This window comes from Mobula birostris, chromosome 1 (genome assembly GCF_030028105.1).
Source record: "Mobula birostris isolate sMobBir1 chromosome 1, sMobBir1.hap1, whole genome shotgun sequence".
Classification (NCBI taxonomy): domain Eukaryota; kingdom Metazoa; phylum Chordata; class Chondrichthyes; order Myliobatiformes; family Myliobatidae; genus Mobula; species Mobula birostris.
The window spans coordinates 233,859,759-233,883,950 of NC_092370.1; the positions used below are offsets into that span (position 1 = coordinate 233,859,759).

Consider the following 24,192-nt stretch of genomic DNA (forward strand, 5'->3'; position numbering starts at 1 on the left):
TCTCAGACCTGATGACCTTGATTCTGGAATGACTGTCATCACGGAGTGGTTTGAGTATCTCAGAAACTGCTGATCTCATGGGACTTTCGTGCACAACATTTTGTAGACCTTACAGAGGAAGGTGTGAAAAACAGAAAGCATCCAGTGAACTGCAGTTCTGTTGGTGAGAATGCCTCGTTAATGAGAGAGGTCAGAGGAGAACAGCCAGACTCATTCAAGCTGGCGGAGGGCAACAGTAACTCAAATAACCACATGTTACCACAGTGGTGTACAGAAGAACATCTTCCAATGCAGAACATGTCAAACCTTAAAGTGGATGGGCTACAGCAGCAGAAGACCATGAACGTGCACTCAGTCGCCACTTTATTAGGTACAAGAGGTACAAAATAATGTGGCCACTCATAGAAAACCCATAGAAACTACAGCACAGAAACAGGCCCTTTGGCCCTTCTTGGCTGTGCCGAACCATTTTCTGCCTAGTTCCACTGACCTGCACACGGATCATATCCCTCCATACACCTCCCATCCATGTATCTGTCCAATTTATTCTTAAATGTTAAAAAAGAACCCGCATTTACCACCTCGTCTGGCAGCTCATTCCATACTCCCACCACTCTCTGTGTGAAGAAGCCCCCCATAATGTTCCCTTTAAACTTTTCCCCCCTCACCCTTAACCCATGTCCTCTGTTTTTTTTCTCCCCTTGCCTCAGTGGAAAAAGCCTGCTTGCATTCACTCTATCTATACCCATCATAATTTTATATACCTCTATCAAATCTCCCCTCATTCTTCTACGCTCCGGGGAATAAAGTCCTAACCTATTCAACCTTTCTCTGTAACTGAGTTTCTCAAGTCCCGGCAACATCCTTGTAAACCTTCTCTGCACTCTTTCAACCTTATTTATATCCTTCCTGTAATTTGGTGACCAAAACTGAACACAATACTCCAGATTCGGACTCACCAATGCCTTATACAACCTCATCATAACATTTCAGCTCTTATACTCAATACTTTGATTAATAAAGGCCAATGTACCAAAAGCTCTCTTTATGACCCTATCCACCTGTGACGACATTTTTAGGGAATTTTGTATCTGTATTCCCAGATCCCTCTGTTCCACTGCACTCCTCAGTGCCTTACCATTAACCCTGTATGTTCTACCTTGGTTTGTCCTTCCAACGTGTAGGTTTTATTCATCTAAACACAGAGTGAACTTGATCTTTATCACACACCTACCTTAGGGGTAAATGCACGGGCCTACAGCAAAATCTGTGTACGGTACTTATCAACTCTATCAAAATCTATAACTCGGTCGAAGAGCTCCTCCATCAAATTCAGCCACCACAGAATTTTATCTCCATCCTGCATGTACATTTTGATAGCGTGCAAACCATGATCCTAACCAAAAGGGTCTAACAGAACCAATCTGAGAGCAGAACCAAGTCAAGAAGAGCTACATTGCTCTTTTCAATCTTTAAAGCTGTAATTCTGTACGTGGTCTGTAACAATGTTCTCACTGAAGTGGAACTGATCTGCAGAAGTATTGGAAAATGCTCATTGATTCCACTCCAGAACAAAGATCACTCCAACCTCAGAAGTCAAAGAGCAATACACAGACAGCACCTGGATTTGCAGATACTTGAAGACTGAGATCCAAAGCGATGCTGATGCATTCAGACAAGTATATCAGAGGATGCACCTAATGTCCAACACCTATAAAAGAAAGGTTCTCTACCAACATACCTCTACTGTACAAGATCGCCCTCTGCCATAAAGGGTCACAACAAGACAATGGAAAATGAGGGTCATATTTTCCCAAAATATCTTGTGATCAAATTCACTCATGTTTACAGTGAACCAAAACAGCCTTTAGCCAAGTGAGAAAATGGGTGATTGAAGATTAAGGGCCTCCGTATCAGCAAAAATTGATGATGTTGCACACAACAGTGATTCTTGCTCCTCAACATACTTCTGTGCCTTGGACTACCTGAAGCAGGCACTGGACAAATACCACCAACATTGCCTCTGAAAAATCCCCCAAATCCATTAGAAGGATAAACCAATCATATCAGGATCTTCTTCCCTGCCTGTATCAGACAGGCTCAGGTAGACAGAACCCAGATACCAAAATATACCATATCTGGATATCAAAGTTGCTGGTGAACGCAGCAGGCCAGGCAGCATCTGTAGGAAGAGGTGCAGTCGCCGTTTCAGGCCGAGACCCTTCGTCAGGACTAACTGAAGGAAGAGTGAGTAAGGGATTTCAAAGTTGGAGGGGGAGGGGGAGATCCAAAATGATAGGAGAAGACAGGAGGGGGAGGGATAGAGCCAAGAGCTGGACAGGTGATAGGCAAAAGGGGATATGAGAGGATCATGGGACAGGAGGTCCGGGAAGAAAGACGGGGGGGGGGGTGGACTCAGAGGATGGGCAAGAGGTATATTCAGAGGGACAGAGGGAGAAAAAGGAGAGTGAGAGAAAGAATGTGTGCATAAAAATAAGTAACAGATGGGGTACGAGGGGGAGGTGGGGCCTTAGCGGAAGTTAGAGAAGTCGATGTTCATGCCATCAGGTTGGAGGCTACCCAGACGGAATATAAGGTGTTGTTCCTTCACCCTGAGTGTGGCTTCATCTTTACAGTAGAGGAGGCTTCCTCGCCCCCCCCCCCACCCCCCGTCTTTCTTCCCGGACCTTTTCTTTCCAATGTGTTTCATTCTACGCTCTGTCCGCCAGAGAAAGCAGGATCTCCCAGTGGCCACACATTTTAATTCCAACATCCCATTCCCATTCTGACATGTCTATCCACGGCCTCCTATACTGTAAAGATGAAGCCACACTCAGGGTGAAGGAACAACACCTTATATTCCGTCTGGGTAGCCTCCAACCTGATGGCATGAACATCGACTTCTCTAACTTCCGCTAAGGCCCCACCTTCCCCTCGTACCCCATCTGTTACTTATTTTTATGCACACATTCTTTCTCTCACTCTCCTTTTTCTCCCTCTGAATATACCTCTTGCCCATCCTCTGAGTCCTCCCCCCCTTGTCTTTCTTCCCGGACCTCCTGTCCCATGATCCTCTCGTATCCCCTTTTGCCAATCACCTGTCCAGCTCTTGGCTCCATCCCTCCCCCTCCTGTCTTCTCCTATCATTTTGGATCTCCCCCTCCCCCTCCAGCTTTCAAATCCCTTACTCACTCTTCCTTCAGTTAGTCCTGACGAAGGGTCTCGGCCTGAAACGTCGACTGCACCTCTTCCTACAGATGCTGCCTGGCCTGCTGCGTTCACCAGCAACTTTGATGTGTGTTGCTTGAATTTCCAGCATCTGCAGAATTCCTGTTGTTTCCATATCTGGATATATTGCTTTGCTATGGAAAAGATTTATCTGCTGGACAGAGGCTCAGGATGGCAAGAGTGAGGACGGAGAGCAGCCAAAATAAAAGACTTAACGATGGCAGACCTTAAATTGGCGTGCTTGAATGTGCGAAGTTTGAAGAGTACTGGGCGATGCGTCAGCACGCTCCAGTACCTGGACACTGTAAAGGCCGATGTGACCTTCCTCCAGGAGTGTGGACTACCACATCTCCGTAACTACCGGAGGTGGTCACGGTGGTGGAAAAAAGGTTTGTCGGTGTGGTCGGGGGGCAACGATTGTCGCGCTTCTGGCCTGGGGATTCTGCTGCGGGGAGGCAACTTCTCAATCACCCAAGTGAAAGAGGTGGTTGCGGGGCGCCTCCTGGTAGCAGACGTCAAATACCGGGGCACTCCGCTCCGGCTGATCAACATGTACGCCTCCCCCGTGCGGAGCGAGCGGCTGGCCGTCTTCGAGCAGCTCCCACAGCTGCTGGTGACGACCCAGCCGGTCGTTCTGGCCGGAGACTTCAATTGCACCATTGATGCGGCTGGAGGACCCGGCAGTGCCGACGGCAGGCTAGACAGTACCTCTAGACTCCTGAGGGAAATGGTGAAGACAGCCAAGCTGCGCGACGCCTTTGGCACCCCCACAGGTGGAGCACAGCCGCAAGCCACCTGGACACGATCGGACGGCTCAGCCCGCTCCCGGATCGACTTCCTCTTCCTGTCTGAGTCCCTCACGGTCAGGTCCACTGACGTCACGCCGGTGTTCTTCTCTGACCACTGCCTTCTGAGAGCCACCTGTCACCTACGGGAGGACCAGAAGGCAGGCAGGGGGACGTGGAAGCTGAACGTAAAGCTGCTGACCCCAGAGAACATCGAGGAACTAGAGAGGGAGTACACAGGTTGGAGAACCTTGAAAGCCTTCTTTGATTCCCCGGTTCACTGGTGGGAAGCCACCAAGGAGAACATTAAGAGGTTCTTCATCCGCAAGGGTATTCAGAAGGCAAGGCAGGAGCAGAGGGAACTGCGTAAACTCCAGACAGAGTTGCAGCAACTTCTCCTTCTGCAGTCGAAGGGGGTGGATGTCAGGGAGGAACTGCGAGAGGTGAAGGGCCGGCAAGCCCAGCACCTCGCCGCTGAATCCTCCAAGATCATCTTCCGATCAAGGGTCCAAACCGTGGAGCAGGACGAGACGTGCTCACGCTTCTTCTTCCAAAAGGTGCACAGGGGGAGCTCTGTGATCCACAACCTTAAGGAAGAGGACGGCTCAGTCGCGTCCTCGCAGACCGACATACTGAGGATCTGCAAGTCCTTCTATGCCGGTCTGTACGAGGAAAAGGCCACAGAATCCACAGCCTCCCGCAACTTCCTGTCGTCTATCACGCAGGTCTTAGACGACGGCAAGCGGGAGAGTCTGGATCAGCCACTGACCCTGGACGAGCTGACAGGCTCCATCCGTTCCTTCGGGTCGGGTAAGACTCCCGGAAGCGACGGCTTACCGGCCGAGTTGTACTCGGCTCTGTGGAACTGGATGGGCCCAGACCTGCTGGAAGTGTACAACGCTATGCTTCTGGCCGGCAGTATGTCTGAGTCCATGAGGAAGGGCATCATCACCCTCATCTACAAGCAGAAGGGGGAAAGGGAGGACATTAGGAATTGGAGACCCATCTCTCTCCTGAATGTGGACTACAAGATCCTGTCCAAGGCTATCGCCAACAGGGTCAAGTCTGCTCTGGGACAGGTGATCCACCCGGACCAAACCTGTGCTGTACCGGGCAGGAAGATCTCAGACAGCCTCGCGCTGCTGAGGGACACCATCGCCTACGTGCAGGACAGGGGGGTGGACGCCTGCCTGGTCAGCTTGGACCAGGAGAAAGCCTTCGACAGGATATCGCACACGTACATGGCGGACGTGCTCTCCAAAATGGGATTTGGGGAGGGAATCCGGAATTGGATCAGACTGCTCTACACAGACATCCGTAGTGCAGTCCAGGTCAACGGGTGGGAAACAGACAGCTTCCCCATCAGGTCTGGAGTCAGGCAGGGCTGCCCCCTCTCCCCTGTCTTGTTTGTCTGCTGCATAGAACCCTTTGTGGAAGCCATCAGGAGGGATGAGGGCATAAGAGGGGTGACGCTGCCAGGCAGTGGAGGGACCCAAGTGAAAACCTCCCTGTACATGGACGACGTCACCGTCTTCTGCTCTGATCCGAGGTCAGTTCGCAGGTTGATTGGCACCTGCGAACAGTTCGAGCTAGCGTCGGGGGCCAGGGTCAACCGCACGAAGAGCGAAGCCATGCTCTTTGGCAACTGGCCCGACCGATCCAGCGTCCCCTTCACCATCAGGTCTGACCACGTGAAGGTGTTGGGGATCTGGTTCGGAGGGGCGGAGGCGTGCAACAAGAACTGGCAGGAGCGGACTGCCAAGGTGAAACAGAAACTGGGACTGTGGGGAGGGCGCTCCCTGTCGATAACGGGCAAGAACCTGGTCATCAGGTGTGAGGTGCTCTCAGGGCTGCTGTACTTGGCGCAGGTCTGGCCCGTCCCCCGCTCCTACAGCTCGGAAATCACCCGGGCTGTCTTCAGATTCGTCTGGGGATCCAAGATGGAGCGGGTGAGACGGACCGCCATGCACAAGTCCCTGGACAACGGGGGCAAGAACGTCCCCAATGTCGCCCTCACCCTGATGGCCAGCTTCGTATGTGGCTGCATCAGGTTGTGTGTAGAGCCCAGGTATGTGGGCACCAAGTACCACTATGTGCCCAGGTTCTACCTGTCGCCCTGGCTGCGAAGGATGGGTCTGGCCCCACTCCCGCGCAACGCCCCAGTCAGCTGGTCGTTGCCGGCATACCTATCCCACGTAGCAAAGTTCTTCCAGGAGAACGCCTTTGACCACAAGGCCATCAGGCAGTGGTCGGCACGAAGTGTCCTGCAGGCACTGCAGGAGAAGGACGTGATGGACACAGTGGGGTGGTTCCCTGAGCAGACTGTCCAGTTCATCTGGCAAATGCCTCATCGCCAGATCTCACCAACAGGCACCAAGACCTCGCCTGGCTGGCAGTGAGAGGGGCCCTCCCAGTCAGAGCCCTCCTGTACGCCCGGAACGTCGTCTCTGCACCCCACTGCCCACGGGAGGACTGCAGTGAGGAGGAGTCTGTGACCCACCTCTTTGCACACTGCCAGTTCGCAAAGAGGGTGTGGAGGAGGATGGACGGGCTAGTGTCACGTTTCATCCCCAGCAGCTGCGTGACAGAGGACTCTCTGATCTACGGGCTGTTCCCGGGGACGCACACGGAGACCAACATCCGGTGCTGCTGGCAGATCATCAACTCGGTGAAAGACGCTCTTTGGTCAGCCCGAAACTTGATCATCTACCAGCACATGGAGATGTCCGTGGGAGAATGCTGCCGACTGGCACACTCTCGGCTGCAGGAGTACGTGCTGAGGGACGCACTGAAACTTGGTGCAGCCACCGCAAGGGCCCGGTGGGGAAGGACCACAGTATAGGTTTCTCCACCCGTGGGAGTGGGAGGGGTCGGTGGGCGAGGAGTATACCCCTCAACAATGAGATGCTAAGCTGAACTACTGGAGTGCCACGTGGGTGGCTATAAACACGGGTATTTTACTGAGTATAATGGAAACGTATGTAAAGGATGAAAAGTTATTGAATGGTTTATTGTATATATTTATTTTTGAATAAAGTATATTTTGAAATAAAAAAAAAAAAAAAAAAAAAAATCTGCTGGACAGAGGGGAAAAAATCTGGCAGCAAAGCGATTAGCACAGTCAATGAGGTTGAATTCCTGTTGCTGTCTACAAGGAATTTGTTCTCCTTGTCACCACTTGAGTTTCCTCAGGGTGCTCTGTGTTTCTCTCACATTCCAAAGGTGTAAGCGTTAATACGTTGTGGGCATGCTACGTTGTCGCTGGAAGCATGGTGACCAAGGTGGGCTATTCCCAGGACATCCTCAGACTGTGCTGATCATTGATGCAAACGACACATTTCACTAACAAGAGAAAATCTGCAGGTGCTGTATGTATATTTTGATGTTTCAATGTACGTGTGACAAATAAATCTCATCTTTAAAAAGATCTGAGGATGTGCTCAAAAGCTCTATGAAAAAATGCAACAGTTTTGCTGTTATAGCATGGTAGTGAGAACCCTAGGTCCATAAATGAGGAGTACAAGGTACCTCAGTGTAAATAGTGGAAGAACATTAATTATTTACCCAATTGTGTTATCAAACACTTCCTGTATGCCCCATGATGACCTCAGCAGTTATCTCAGAACACAGAAGGAAGCAAGTTATTCTCAATTCCAAGGGACTATGCAGGAAAAATATTCTACAGCCAACTCCATATGGTCTAGCAATTAACAACACGCTGGAGGAACTCAGCAGATCAGGCAGCATCAGTGGAAACAATGAGTCAACGTTTCAGGCCGGAACCCTTCATCAGGAACGTTGACTCATCGTTTCCACTGAAGCTGCCTGACCTGCTGAGTTCCTCCAGCGTGTTGTGAGTGTTGCTTTGATTCCAGCATCTGCAGATTATTTTGTGGTCTAGCAATTATATTGTTGCATACTTAAATTTATTATTACCCCTGTATTAAATTTCAATTTTAATATTTCCCATTCTTCCCTCTTCTGCAATTACTTTGGATGAGAGAGAGTGCGATACTTGATCTGCTGTTAGGGAATGAGACAGGAGCAGGTGACAGGAGATTGTGTAAGGAAACATTTTGCATCTAGTGGTCACAATGCCATCAGTTTCAAAGTAAATATGCAAAGAGATAGGCCTGGTCTGCAGGTTGAGATTCTAAATTGGAGAAAGGCCAATTTTGATGATAACGGAAAGAATCTGGCAACTGTGGATTGGGACGGGCTGTTTTCTGGCAAAACAGAAGTGGAAGGCCTTCAAAAGTAAAATTTTGAGAGTAAGAAGCTTGTAAGTGCCTGTCAAAATAAAAGGTAAAGATAAGAAGTGTAGGGAACCTTGGTTTTCAAGACGTATTGAGGTCCTGTTAAGAAAAAAAGGTGGTGCATAGCAGGTATAGACAGGTAGGAACAAATGAGGTAGAGTGCAACAAATGAAACACATAAGAAAGAAATCAGGAGGACTAAAAGGCGACATGAGGTTGCCCTAGCAAATAAGGTGAAGGAGAATCCTAAGGGATTCTACAGATATATTAAGAACAAAAGGATTGTAAGGGACAAAATTGGTCCTCTGGAAGATTAGAATGGAAAGATTCCATGTGTGGGCCAAAAGAGATGGGGGAGATCTTAAATGATTTTTTTGGACCTGTATTTACTCAGGAGACAGACATAGTCTACAGAAGTGAGGCAAAACAGCATCAACTTCATGGACCCAATACAGATTACAGAGGAGCAGTTTTTTGCTGTCCTGTGTTTAATCGAATCTGATGAAATCCAGGAAGAGTAGTGCAATCGGTGGGTTTAAAATCTAGCAAAATTCTATTAAGCAGGTCAACAATCTGCTACCGGGTTGAGCCAACAAATGAAGGTCAATAAATTTACTGAGTGGTTTCAGATTAAGGTTTGGAGTGTGGATGAGATTTTTGGAATTCTCAAAATACATCATGGTTGAAAGGGCATGATCAATTCCCACAAAATCTTCCCACGAGACAGAAAATACTTGAAAGATATACCTTTGGTACTATAGTCTTGGCTTTGCTTTGTCGTGGGGGCAACTTTGATGTTTGCAGTTCAAAGGGCACACATTTTGTTGACCCCTTTGTCTCTTTTCTTGCTCCTCTTTGAAATGCATTGTACAGTTTGGTATAGTCAGGAATTCCTGGATTTATCCTTGGCTTGAACTTTGGTTTTTCCTCCAGAAAGCTCAGCTTCTCCTGCCTTGCTCTCATCGAGCTAGTAGTGACCTGATTTTTCGGTTTATGGTCTATAGGTGCTGCAGCCTTTTTGAGCAAATCTTCAGCTCTCATCTGAATCCTGATTTTTCTGTAAAGTTCATCTTCTTCACAGGATAGGAGAAAAACAAGTAAGTTCAAAGTAAATGTACTATCAAAGTATATGCATGTCACCATATACAACCTGGAGATTCATTCTCTTATGGGGATACTCAGTAAATCCATTGCCCATAATAGAATCAATGAAAGACTGCACCAATAGGGTGGACAACCAGTTTGCAAAATACAACAAACAGGGCAAATACAAAAAGACGGGGGGAAAAAAAAAATAATAATAAATAAGCAGTAAATATCAAGAACATGGGATGAAGAGTCCTTGAAAGTGAGTCCATCAGTTATGGGAACAGTTCAATGAAGGGGCTAGTGAAGTTATCGCCTCTAGTTCAAGAGGCTGATGATTGAGGGGTCATAAATGTTTCCGAACCTGACTGTAAGAGTCCTGAGACTCCTGTACCTCATTCCTGATGACAACAATGAGAATAGCAGCTCTTCTCTATTACTGTAAAACAATATTAACCAGAAAAATACTTGCCAATATAATTGGTAATATTGATATGTTATACCATGACACACGGGAAGAGTCAACAGCAGTTCAGGCCAACCACTGCATTATTTGAATCTCAGCTGCTTATTATGCTGAGTTGCTAAGCAGTGGTCTGCACTCTTGTCAGAGACAGTTGTCTGACCGTTACCACGATCTATTTTGAGACTCACAAGAATGTATCAAAGCACCCATTACATATGTCAACAGTGAAGTTTAAAAGTTAATTAATTAATGTGCTGCTAGATGTGGTGATTTTTGGCAGCTATGTAACACACGATTTACGTGCTGGCTTGCTATTTGAGATTTCTCACGTTGCAAGTTTCCAATTTTCAGTTATGTTATAAACTGAAAAAGACACAGACTGAACAAGGGCAGGAGGAAAAAAAATGCATTCCTTGCTATTGGTTCTTTGAATGCATGTATTCAGGTCAGCTCCTATTTTTCATCAGATAGACAGATGCCAGAGATTATGTTACTGTCTCACTTGGAGATATTCTATGCCATATGGAATTCTTTCTGAATTTAAAAAAAAACATGATCAGAATGCTCCTGCACAACAAACACATGGTGCAATTAGTTATTCAGTTTACCTTTGAGTTTCTCACTCACTGATGGGTCCTGGACAGAACGTGGAATTTTCTTTATCCGTTTTACTGTCCTTCCTGTTTCTGGAACCACGGCACAGAGTTGTTGTTTCAACTTTTCTTTCCTCCTTTCTTCCTTCTTTGTGAAGCTAAATGGTTTCTGTGTGGACAGCAGATATTCTTGCCGTTTCTCTGTTTCTTTCTTTCTCTTCTCTTCATTCCGTTCATTGATTTCATCATAAAGTTGCAAGTAAACGTGACCGGGCACAGGGAGGGCTCGGAATTTCTTCTGGCATTCTGCCTCTTCCTGCTGCCATTTCTCCACCAGCTGTTTCTCCACTTCCATCATCAGCCTTGATCTGAGAACCTCTGTATTCTTCTGACTCTCCCGCATCGTCATATTGAATGGCTGAGGGACTGCACAGCACAAATCAGAAGAAAACAATGTGTAATACAACAAACAAAAACAGGTACTACACAAACTTTTCACAAGAACATAAGAAATGGGAACAAGAGTAGGCCATCTGGCCCATCGAGCCTGCTCTGCTATTCAGTAAGATTCATGGCTGATCTGGCCATGGACTTATCTCCACCTATCTGCCTTTTCCCCTTAACTGTTAATTCCCCTATTATGCAAAGATCTACCCAATCTTGTTTTAAATATATGTACTGAGGTAGCCTCCACTGCTTCATTGGGCAGAAAATTCCACAGACTCACCACTCTCTGGGAAAAGAAGTTCCTCCTTATCTCCATCCTAAATCTACTCCCCTGAATCTCAAGGCTGTGTCCCTTAGTTCTACTTTCTCCTACCAGTGGAAACCGCTTTCCTGCCTCTGTCTTATCTATCCCTTTCATAATTTTATGTTTCTATAAGATCTCCTCTCATTCTTCTGAATTCTGGCAAGTACAGTCCCAGGTGACTCAATCTCTCCTCATAGTCTAACCCCCTCATCTCTGGAATCAGCCTGGTGAACCTCCTCTGCATCGCCTCCAAAGCCAGCATATCCTTCAAGTAAGGAGACCAGAACTGCACGCAGTTCTACAGGTGGGGCATAACCTCCCTGCTCTTAACTTCAATCCCTCTAGCAATGAAGGCCAACATTCCATTTGCCTTCTTGATAACCTGCTACAGCCACAAATCAACCTTTTGTGATTCATGCACAAGACTCCCAAGTCCCTCTACACAGCAGCATGCTGCAATTTTTTACCATTTAAATAATAATCTGCTCTTTCATTTTCCCTTCCAAAATGGATGATCTCACATTTACCAATTTTGTACTCCATCTGCCAGACCCTTGCCCACTCACTTAACCCATCTCTGCAGACTCTCCGTATCTTCTGCACAATTTGCTTTTCTACTCAATTTAGTATCATCAGAAAACTTAGATACACTCCACTCAATTCCCATTTCCAGATTGTTATTGTATGAAAACACTAAAAGTTGTGGGCCCAGCACTGACCCTTGTGACTCACTGCTCACCAGTGATTGCCAACCAGAGTAACACCCATGTATCCCAACTCTGTTTTCTGTTAGTTAACCAATTCCTGATCCATGCTATTACATCACCCCCAGCTCTATGCATCCTTATGGATAAGTCTTTTATGCCTCACCTTATCGAATGCCTTCTGGAAATCCAAATAAACAACATCCATCTGTTCCCCTCTATTCACTGCACTCCTTTTATACTCAAAGAACTCCAGTAAGTTTGTCAAACAAGACCTGCCTTTGCTGAATCCATGCTGTGTCTGCCTGATGGATCTATTTCTTTCCAGATGTCTCACTATTTCTTCTTTAATGATAGCTTCAAGCATTTTCCCAACTACAGATGTTAATCTAACTGGCCTATAGATACCTACCTTTTGCCTAAATCCTTTTTTTGAACAGTGGCGTGTCATTTGCCATCTTCCAATCCGCTGGAACCTGCCCAGAGTCCAGAGAATTTTGATAAATTATCACAAAAGCCTCTACTATAACTTCTGCCATTTCTTTCAATACCCTGGGATGCATTTCATCAGGACCTGGGGACTTGTCTGTCTTCAGGACCATAAATTTGTTCAGCACTACCACTTCAGTGATAGCTATTTTTTCCAAGGTCGTCACCTCTCATTGCATCTATAACATCTATCTTTGGTATGTTAGATGTGTCCTCCACCATGAAGACTGACACAAAATAGTAACACAAAGCTTCAGCTGTTTCCTCATTACCCAATCTCAATAACCCCTTCTTGTCCTCCCAGGTACCTATATTCACTTCAGCCACCCTTTCCTGGTTTATATAATTATAATATTATGGTTCTATTGCTGAGCAGCAGTGAACCAACTGATTGGCCTTTCAGAATTCTCTTTGGGAACTAGTTGACTTGATCAGCATTTCTGATCTGGCTATTGCTCACGATTGCACTTAATAAAAAAAAAACTTTTACTATCCAATTTTATAATTTGTGTTAGTTTATTTTCCAGCTTCCCTTTCTTTATTGCTCGCTTACTGGTAGTTTGTTGCTTTTTACAGTTTTCCCAATTTCCAGTTTCCTCACTCTTCTTGGTGATTTTGTATGCCTGAGCTTTTAGTTTGATACCTTTTTTTAATTTCCTTAGTTATCCAAGGCTGGCTCTCCCCTCCCTTACTGTCCTTGCTTTTAACTGGAATATACTTTTATTGAGCACCGAGAAAAACGGCTTTGAAAGTCTTCCATTGTTCCTCAACCATACCACCATACAGCCCATGTTCCCAGTCTACACTAGCCAAATCCTCCCTCATCCCATTGTAGTCTCCACTGTTTTAGGCATAATACACTGGTTTTAGATTGAACTATTGCACCTTCATTTGTATGAGAAACTCGTTGGGAAGAGTTTAAAAAGTAGTGTTTCGCGGGGCTCGGCACATTAGCGTGGACCAGTCAATTCGCGATTCATTAGCAGGAGCAAATAGAAGTGAAGCAGGGTCAAAGCAAGCAGCCATTGTGTGAGCGGACCAGTGTAGCAGTGGGAACTTGAGGCTTTGGTGAGGAGGCACAGGCAAGTAGCAGGTCAGGCTTTTGTAGTGGTTGAATAAAAAGTCATTAAATTACAGCTAATTAAATAAAGTAGGAGTGATACAGGATCAGGTGATGTGCTGTTGCTGCATGATGTGGGAGCTGGTGGACCCATTGTGGTTCCTGGTGACCACATCTGCAGCAAGTGTTGGCTGCTCGAGGAACTCAGGCTCAAAGTTGATGACCTGGGACCTGAGCTTCAAACACTGTGGTACATCAGGGGGGAGAGTTAACTGAATTCTCTGTCTCAGGAGGCAGTCACACCCATTAGATTAGCTGCCTCAAATTTGGTCTGTGGTCAGGGACAAGAGGGTGTGACTGTGAGTGAGGCAGGTAGTGGGATCCAAGAGACAGTGCTGGAGGAGCCTAGGCCCTTGAACCTGTCTAACAGGTCTGAGATTATTGCTCCCTGTGTGGATGAGAGTAGGGGCTGTAGGAAGGATGAGCAACCTAACTGTGGCACCATAGTTCAGGAAGCCATTCCTGAGGCGGGAGAGAAGAGAAATGTAGTGGTAATTGGGGATAGTATAGTCAGGGGAATAGACAGAGTTCTCTGTCGTGAGGATAAAGCGTCCCAAAGGCTGTGCTGGCTGCCTGGTGCCTGGATTCAGGACATCTTATATGACCTGCAGAGGAATTTGTAGTGGGAGGGAAAAGATCCAGTTGTCTTGGTCCATGTTGGTACCAAGCCAACATGGGTAGAATGAAGAAAGAGATTCTGCTGAGGGAATTTGCGCAGCAAATCTCTGGGTTACTACCTGAGCCACGTGCAAGTTGTTATAGGGTCAAGAAGATTAGGGAGTTAAATGCATGGCTCAAGGATTGGAGTGGGAGAAGTGGGTTTGAATTCATGGGAAATTGGCACCAGTATTGGGGAAGGAGGGATCTGTACCAATGGGACAGGCTCCACCTGAACCGTGATGGGACCTGGATCATAGCGAATTGCATATTAGGGCTGTGGATAGGGCTTTAAGCTAAATAGTGGGGGTGTGGGTTCAACAGATTGTAGAAGTAACATTGGAGATGTGATGGGGTCCTGAATTACCCCTATAAACTGTGTTTTTAAAAGAGGGGGAGGGGGAGGGGAAGGGGGAGAGGGAGGGGGAGAGGGAGAGACTGCTTTGAGATGGTGTTATGGTTTTTCAGCAGCATGTTCACACTTTTGCAAGAACACTAGCAGCTTCCAAGTTCTTACAGAGAGAGAAGGGAGGAGCTGCTTGATGGACAGTTGGTGTTCAGCATGGTGAGATAAATAGAAGTCAGCTGTTAGACCTACAGACACATGGTTTGGACACTGAATGAGCTTTGTGGTGCCCACAGGAAAAGCGGGTTTTGGAGGATCGATCAGGCGGATCAATCAGTGGCTCTTGCAGTGTAAAAAGGGTGTGACCAGTGGGAAATTATTCATGTGTCCAACTCTTGACTGGGTTGATAACTCCACCACAGAAGAATGGTCCCCTTTGTTGTGGTCACAGTCGGTGACTTCTAAAGGATTTCGGAGGACAACGGGAAGATCGATGGTGTCAGCTCACCTGAAGACTCAAATCTCTCCCCCCCCCCACATCACTACTCAACTCAATACCACAAACTGAACTGAACTTTACTCATCTTTGTAAGACTATCTATTTACCCCTAGACTTGAAGAAGCTTGGTTTTCATATATTTCCACACTTACTTACATATAATCATTGCTAACCTGTTTGATTTATCTGCATTAATATTACTGTATTGTGTAGTTACTAATAAATACCATTAGTTAATAGCAATACTGGACTCCAAAGTGTTTTCCATTTCCGCTGGTTCTTTAACCTGTCACGGGGTACATGACAGAGAGAGTTCAGAGAAGATTCACGAGAATGTTTCCAGGAATGAAAGGGTTACCACATGAGGAACATCTGGCAGCTCTTGGGCTGTATTCCCTGGAGTTCAGGAGAATGAGGGGGTATCTCATACAAAACATTCTGAATATTAAAAGGCCTGAACAGATTAGATATGGCAAAGTTATTTCCTATGGTAGGGAGTCCAGGATTGAAGGACATCCATTTAGAACAGAGATGCAGAAAAAATACTTCAGTCAGAGGGTGGTAAATCTGTGGAATTTGTTGCCACAAGCAGCTGTGGAGGCCAAGTCATTGGGTGCATTTAAGGCAGAGATAGACAGGTTCTTGATTAGCCAGGGCATCAAAGGGTATGGGGAGAAGGCAGGGGAGTGGGGATGACTGGAAGAATTGGATCAGTCCATGATTAAATGGCGGAGCAGACTCGATGGGCCGAATGGCTTACTTCTGCTCCCAAATCTTATGGTCTTAAGTATGGATAAAGTGAAAAAGAAAAGTGTGGATAAAGATAAAGAAAAAGCAAAAGAGAAAAGTAAGAGTGGAGTGAAGAAAAGTCAAGTGCAAAAGAGTAAAAGATTACAAGATTTTAAAAGCACAGTGAGTGTAAGGGCACTTTATTTGAATGCCCGTAGTATTCAAAACAAGGCCAGTGAACTTGTGGCTCAAATCAATACAAAGGGCCATTAAAGTGGCCATTACACAGACGTGGTTGCAGGGTGAAGAGGATTGGCAATTAAATATCCGAGAACATCAGATATTACAGAAGAATAGGCAGGAAGGTAAGGGCAGTTGGGTAGCACTCTTAAAGATGAGATCAGGGCGATAGTGAGAGACGATATAAGATCTAAGGAGCAGAATGTTGAATCCATCTGGGTAGAGATTAAGAATAGTAAAGGGAAAAAAAATCACTTGTCTATTGGCCACCAAATAATAACATTACAGAGGCACCAGCAATAAACAAAGAAATATTTGAGGCATGTTAGAATGGAACAACAGTTATCATGAGAGACTTTAACTCGCACATAGATTGGGTGAATCAAGTTGGTCGAGGCAGTCTTGAGGAGGGCTTTATAGAATGCATCCGTGGTGGCTTTCTTGAACAGCATGTTACTGAACTTACAAGGGAATGTGCTATCTTAGATCTGGTCCTGTGAAATGAGATAAATAAAATCTCAAGAGGAGTTTGGGTTCCCCTTGGAAAGAGTGATCACAGTATGATTGAATCTGTATAGAAACTATATACAAGAGCCAGTAAATCTCATTTCAATTTCTCACTCAGCTACTTACATCTACATCACAGACACAAGGCATTGAGTCTGAGTACTGGTGTTGAGCCTATGTGAGCTTCCTCCTATTTTATCACTAAATTCTTCAATTTCTTTTATCCTCATCTATTTCAATCAATTTATTTTGTAAGCCTCAATCATTACACCCACATTCTAACCATTCTCTGTGTGTAAAGCAACTTCTGCCAAATTCCTTGTTGAATTTATTTGTGACTCTCTTGTAACTGACACAGTTGGTTAGTTTTCTGTCAAGAAATGTAAGGAGTGTCAACTGAAACAGAAAACCTTTCCCCTTGATATTTGTCAAGTGCAATCTTGTCAGCTAGAAGACAACCACACTTACAATAAAATGTTCCCTCTGCTCTTCAATAACAGGTTTGAGGACAAGATAGAGGATATAATAAGTAAGACTGAATGGAAGGACAGCAAGGGGCATGCTAATAAACATGGTGGGACTGATGGGATGAAATGTGTTTATTTCAACACTAGGAGGGTGAACTTAGAGCCTGCATCAGTATATGAAATTAGGAGGCATGGTTGTGTGACGAACAGCTCAACTTTCCTGGCTTTTGTTGTTTTAGATGTGGGGGTAAAAGAGGAGGAAGGATTGCCCTCCTGATAAGGGAGAATGTCACAGCAGTACCAAGCAGAGGACAAACTAGAGAAGTCATTTAAGTGGAGCTCCAAAATAAGAAGGGTGTAATTATACTGACAGGGTACTAGAGCCCACCCCCTCCCCAATCATCACAGAGCCGTAGAGGAACAGATATGCAAATAGATTTATGGAAAGGTGAAGAGACAACTGGGTTGTCATCACCTCTACAACTCATGTTCTCAGTAATACTTATTCTTTTTTTGTATTTACACAGTTTGTCTTTTACACATTGGTTGTTTGTCAGTCTATGTGTGTAGTTTTTCATCGATTTTATTATTTCTTTGTTCTACTGTGAATGGCTGCAAGAAAATGAATCTCATGGTAGTAATGGTAGACATATACGTGCCTTGATAATAAATTCAGTTTGAATTTTTAAACTTTGGGGATTTAACTTCTCTGGTAATGAGTGGAACTCCCATCATACAAAAGACTTGGGTAGGCTGGGATTTCTTCAGAACATCTAAGAGGATGTGGAGACTAACTACAGGAAAACATACTGGGCCTAGTTTTGGGAAATAAGCAAGGCTAGCTGATAGACCCGAGAGTGGTAATATAAAGGGCTATCAAAAAACACAGTGGGATATAAATAAATTACAGATATGGGCAGAGAAGTGACAGATGGAGTTTAATCCAGGCTAATGTGAAATGATGTACCTTGGAAGGTCAAATGAAATGAGAAAGTACTGCACTGGGAGCACCGGATGCAATAGATGACCCCAACAGACTCACAAGTGAAGTGTTGCCTCACCTAGAAGAACTGTTTGGGGCCCTGAATGGTGGCAAGAGTGGAGGTGTAGGGACAGGAGTAGCACTTACACTTACAGGGATAAGTGCCGGGTGGGAGATCCCTGGGGAGGGACGTATGGACCAGGAAGTCACGGAGGGAACGATCCCTGCGGAAAGCAGAGAGGGGTAGAGAGGGAAAGATGTGCTTAGTGGTGGGGTCCTGTTGAAGGTGGTGGAAGTTGTGGAGGATAATATGCTGGATCCAGAGGCTGGTGGGGTGGTAGGTGAGGACAAGGGGAACTCTGTCCCTGTTGCAGTGGCGGGAGGATGGGGTGAGGGCCAAAGTGCGGGAAATGGAGTCAATGCGGGTGAGGGCATCATTGATGATGGCAGAAGGGAAACCACTGTCCTTAATCTTCCAGTCTTCTCCTTCCCACCCTCCCCCCACCTTCTTTATAGGGCCTCTGCCCCTTTCTTCTTCAGTCCTGATGAAGGGTTTCAGCCCGAAACGTTAACTGATCGTTTCCACGGATGCTGCCCGAACTGCTGAGTTCCTCCAGCGTGTTGTGAGTGTTGCTTTGACCCCAGCATCTGCAGAGTACTTTGTGTTATACTAAATGTCCACAGGAGGACGACAATTGGTATAAATTAGCAGCAAGACTGGTGCAATGTTGTGGGCAGAATGGTGTATTGGAGGGGTCGTGACTGTCACGTGACAGCACTGCCCGTTTAACTGGTCGAAAGGCACACCACTTGCCAATCAAGGTTTGACCCCTCCTCACCCATCAATGCACACCTAACCATTGGCCCCTTTAATTAGCCTTGTACTTGACCTTGGGCAATTGGCCTTTGTAATCAGCTTAACCCTGCTGGCACCGAGCCATTGGCTTCCCTGTGAATCACCTGGGCTGGACTCATCAGCCCTGCTGCACTCTAAAGGAAGCCACATGTGCTTGACCCTTTCTCTTTTTTGCTACCTCTGAGGGACCACCCTGCTGTTGGTGAGTTGTGCATTGAATAGGGTTAGGGGTGTGGGTATCGGCCCTAATATCATAAGAGCCGTGCCCACACAGAGTCAAGAGTGTCGGGTGTGTGTGTGTCCCACGCGATTTTATTAATTGTCCGTGTGTTTTATTGCTGATCCGACTACTGTGAATTGTGTGCGTGTGCGTGTTGTTTCTGTTGCCATTTCCCCACGTTTGTCTTCTGTAAATAAAATCCTTTACAACCAGGGTTGTGTCCAGAGTCCTTGCCTTTGAGACCTATCAAATCTGTTTCCTCACTTACAACAAATGGCCTGTCTAATGCTGTACTATTCTATGTTCTCAACCAACATTAGGTAGATGCCTGCCAATCTAATTTTTCCTTTCTTTACCTTGCATGTTCTTTCTTTCTAACATTGTGCAGTGACTATAGGCACCCATTTAACTGCATTCACAGGTAATTACTCTTTCACTAACCCTGTATTTTTAAGCACTTATCACAATTACAGTGGATTCTGGTTAATTGGGACACATCAGGACCAGAACATTTTGGCCTAATTAGCCAGTTTCATGAAATAATTAAAACGGTATAAAAAAGACAAACCTGAGGAACACATTATGTATTTAAATGAAATATACAACAAATTAGAATACTACCAATACTACTGCAGTACTACAAAACTGCATATTGGTTCCTAATGCTTACCAATTAATTCACACTGTATTCATTTGACTATAAATGAACAAATCAGCACAGACACCCAGTGCAGATAATAGACTGCCTTCATACAATGATTGCATCCTCCAAATCTTCATTTTTATAAACATTCAAATTTCCCGTAACTTATTAACTTGTTGAGTTAGTGGAATTATTTCATTTTCACTCCCAGCCAGTTCTGGCATCTCCAAGTCTGAATGCTTGAAAGTACAGTGAGCAATACAATACTGAATTGTCTTATTGCTCATTTCTCCCTGACTATCAGTGACAAAAATTGCTGCTTTTTGAACACAAACATGCGCTACTGACGCTGTTTAAAAACTGTTCACTCCAAGTACAGTGTGGTGTCTAACGGTCATGCAAGTGCACGCAACTGACACCAGTTAAAAATTGTTCAGCAATATCTAATGCCCAATTAAGCAACATAATGTCCCAAATAAACAAAGGGAATCTGTGCTATTTTCTGGATTAGTTTTTGTTCTTTAAGAGTTGTTCTAAATAAATGGCTGTCCCAATTAACCAGAACCCATTGTAATTTCCAAGATCTTCTGTAAAGTGACTGACTCCTTATCCTTTTATGTTACTCAAATGTAAAGTAGCAGTTTGTTATTCTTGAGAGTCTTCCTGGAACTTCTCTCTAAACTGCCTCCTTTCTCAGAAGCAAGTAGTTCAAAACCGTATTCTTCTATGAGAACTCGCTGGGAATGAGAACAGCAAGTATGTCAGATGACAAATTCACTTGTGGTTGTAAAAGTGATAATATTACACAGTGAAGAGTAGCACACCCTGCTCATTCAAGAAAGATTTTCATTACACGTCAAGAAATATGTTCTACATTTACCTGGTAAAACTCTCCACTTTGTACATAGTTGGCACAATAGCCACATGCAATTCTGGGAGTGATTCACAGCACAACACACACACACACACACACACACAGTGTGATTGAATTTCTGGGCCCTCATCTTTTCCCAACACTAGAATAATTGAATAAAATTGAGAGAGTACAGAGGAGGTTTACTAAAATGTTGCCTGGGTTTCATGTCCTAAGTTACAGAGAAAGGTTGAACAAGTTAGGTCTTTATTCTTTGGAGCATAGAAAGTTGAGGGGGGACTTGATAGAGGTGTTTAAAATTATGAGGGGGGTTGATAGAGTTGACATGGATAGGCTTTTTCCATTGAGAGTGGGGAAGATTCAAACAAGTGGACATGAGTTTAGGGGTAACATGAGGGGGAACTTCTTTACTCAGAGAGTGGTAGCTGCGTGGAACGAGCTTCCAGCAGAAGTGGTTGAGGCAGTTTCAATGTTGTCGTTTAAAGTTAAATTGGATAGATATATGGACAGGAAAAAAATGGAGGGTTATGGGCTGAGTGCAGGTCGGTGGGACTAGGTGAGAGTAAGAGTTTGGCATGGACTAGAAGGGCCGAGATGGCCTGTTTCCGTGCTGTAATTGTTATATAGTTATATGAATGGAACATTGCACAGGAGTAAAATATGACTTTGCTCTCATTTGTTTCAGGTTGTAGAGTACTGTACAAGTTAGATGACACTCTTGGTTGTAGAGTACTGTACAAGTTAGATGACACTCTTTACCATTGCTACCCTTGATCCTTCTGTCATGTCTTTCAGTTTATTCAAGGCTAGCAGAGATCATGGTCCTTGGCACAAGTTCATAACCTGCCTACCAGTACTAAACAGCTGATGAATGGTTATTAGCATCTGCCGCAGCTGAGCTGCAGGAAGGAAACTGAGTTCAGGTCATTGCAAAGGAAAATTCAGCCCCAGATGTCTTGTGCAGATTTTGTAGTTTGTAGCAATTTCCACCTCCCACCTTTTAATTAAATGAGAGCTGTTGGAGATCTTACTACAACTATAAAGGATAGCTTTTTTTTTCCAAGATTCATTTATTTATCACATGTACATCAAAACATAAAGTGAAATGTATATCAGAGTCATAATAGAAACAGGCCACTTGGCCTATCTAGCTGTGCACAACTGTTACTCTGCCGAGTCCCATTGACTGGCACCTGGACCATAGCCCTCCATACCCCTCTCATCCATGTACTTAAACAAACTTCTCTTAAATGTGGAAATATTATTTGCGAAAGAAGCAACATAACCGAACGATGTGCTGGGGGCAACCCACATGTTTGTAAAATACAAGTATTTTTCCATACAAGACTTTTAACACATTTGCACTTTCTGATAGGTTTTATATTTCTCATTTGGAAAGCTTGGCATTGACTGGTGAATAAATTTGAAAAGTCTCACCTGTGATCTGTGAGATCCAAGCTGATGTGGTACTCTTAGGTCTGCTGGGCTTTTTTGGCTGCAAAAGATCCTTTTTAACAGATCCCTTTGTATCTGTTAAACTGCAGTGTTCATTACCAGAGTAGGAATTTCTCTTCATTATATTTCTGGTAAAGAAATAAAAATAGCTGACACTAAATCAAACTATGAATAGCTCGGCTAGTTTAAATGCAACATTTCATCCAAACACCATATAGATATTCAGAACATAGAACAATAGAGCACAGCACAGGCCCTTTTTGCCCATGTTATTGTGCTGACCTTTTAACCTGCTCCAAGATTAATCTAAGCCTTCCCCTCAACATAGACCTCCGTGTGCCTGTCTGAGCCTATAGAATCTCCCCAATATATTTGCCTCTACCATCACCCCTGGCAGTGCGTTCCATGCACCCACCACTCTGTAAAAGAAAACTTACCTCTTTCATCCCCCTAATCTTCACACTATCATCTTAAAACTATGCCTCTTCATACATCTAGGACCTGTGTGGCAGTACACCATGGGCCTGTGCTGATCTGAGAATAACAATCCTTTATCCAATTCTGTGAAGCTATCCCAATAATTTACAGCAAGACAGACGGCTACTGGATGTAATCTTCTAACATGCCTTTCCATATCCAAAATTGGCAAACTGCTAGTTTCAACTTGCTGCCAAAACCCTCATTCAGTTACTAATGCTGACAGGCTGGACTATTCTAACATTTTCCTCTCTGGCCTTTTAACTTCTACACTCTATAAATCTGAATTCATCCAAAACCCTGCTTTCTGTATCCACACCATCCATCGCCTCTGCACTGCTTAAATGACCAAAATACATAGGAGCAGAATTAGGCCATTTGGCCCTCCGAGTCTGGTCTGTCACTTAATGATAGCTGATTTAGTATCCCATTCAGCCCATTATTCTTATTTATTATCCCTCTCAACCTCATTCTCCCGCCTTCCCCCCATAGCTTTTGACACCCTTCTACAGATGGGACAGGATAGTGGCCAAAGAGATGGACAGGAGTGCAGTTTTTGCTCTTTCCCCCAATTACATACAGATTCTCTGAACTCCCTATATAAGGACACAAAATTTCTCAATATCATCTGCTGCATTTTGCCTGGTTATATGCCACAAACTCTGGCTCTTTGTGAAGATGCTGCATGTTTTTCCATTGAAGCTTTTTCTGAGAGCTCCAGTGGCCCAGATTTAATCCTGACCTCTGGTGCCGTCAGTCTGGAGTTTGCACATTCTTTCTATTACTATATTGGTTTACCAGGTTGCTCCAGTTTCCTTCCACATCCAAATGATGTACAGTAAAGCTCTGATAATCCCCTATCCGACTATTTGTAAATCCTAGTGGATCCACATCCAGCTGACTCTGACACACTAGTGCCTTGGTTCCCACACTCCTCCTGACACACTGGGGCTCCAGTTCTCACACTTCCCTGGAAGACACTCATTAAACTCCCTTTAAACCCCCGTTCCAATGTTCCCTTGAAAACTACCTGGTCTGTTTCTCACTCCTTATTTAACCTTACCATGTTTGCTATAAAATTTATTATACTGTGTAACATACTTTTAAAAAAATTAAAAAGGTGTCAGAGTACTAACAGGAATGCAAGGGTTTTAAGGTACTCAAGTTAAATGGCCACTGTTGATAATTCTGGTGTAGGCAAAAGGAAAAAAAAATCAGATGGGGTGTCGAGCGTGTGCAAGAGAATAAGTTGTAGGCTTACAGGAAAGTAAGCTTGTATTTTCAAACTGGCCACCCCCTCTCCATGGTATGCATCAGTCAGAGCAGCCATATTGATGCCAAACCATCTGAGCTCTCAAGTTATAATAGGGTGTGCTGTTCAGGTCTGCAATTGTTGAGTAGTCTGTGAGTGTCTTACCGTTACATGTCCTGAACATCATAATGTGCTATGGAAGTTGCCTGTGTATAGTTTGTTTTAAAACCTGAGTAGCAGTTGCACACCATTGACGTCGAGAGCTTCACAGAACAAGGTTTTGACCCACTGGTGAGGAGGATCAAGCATTGTTCTGTGGGAATTAATGTCCATGCAGATATGATAAACGTTTGGTATAATCCAATTTGTAAATACAACAAAATCCAAAATAATTTGGACTTCAAAAGTCCCAGGTGTAGTGTGTTGGAGGAGATGGTGTGGAAAGGAAGTGAAATATTTCTGTTGACAGAAAATTATTATTCATTAATTTATTCCCTAAATACAATTTAC

General features: G+C 44.7%; 1 protein-coding gene across 1 annotated transcript in view; it reads right to left on the bottom strand.

The window, feature by feature from the left end:
• fam161b (FAM161 centrosomal protein B) overlaps nucleotides 1-24,192 on the bottom strand; it is a 53,198-nt gene that overhangs the window by 18,625 nt on the left and 10,381 nt on the right. Inside the window, exons 3-5 of the mRNA XM_072273519.1 lie at nucleotides 21,936-22,081; nucleotides 10,430-10,840; nucleotides 9,017-9,342 (exon numbers count right to left, since the gene is read on the bottom strand). Coding sequence (XP_072129620.1) covers nucleotides 9,017-9,342; nucleotides 10,430-10,840; nucleotides 21,936-22,081 — 883 coding nt within the window. The remainder of the gene's footprint in view (nucleotides 1-9,016; nucleotides 9,343-10,429; nucleotides 10,841-21,935; nucleotides 22,082-24,192) is intronic.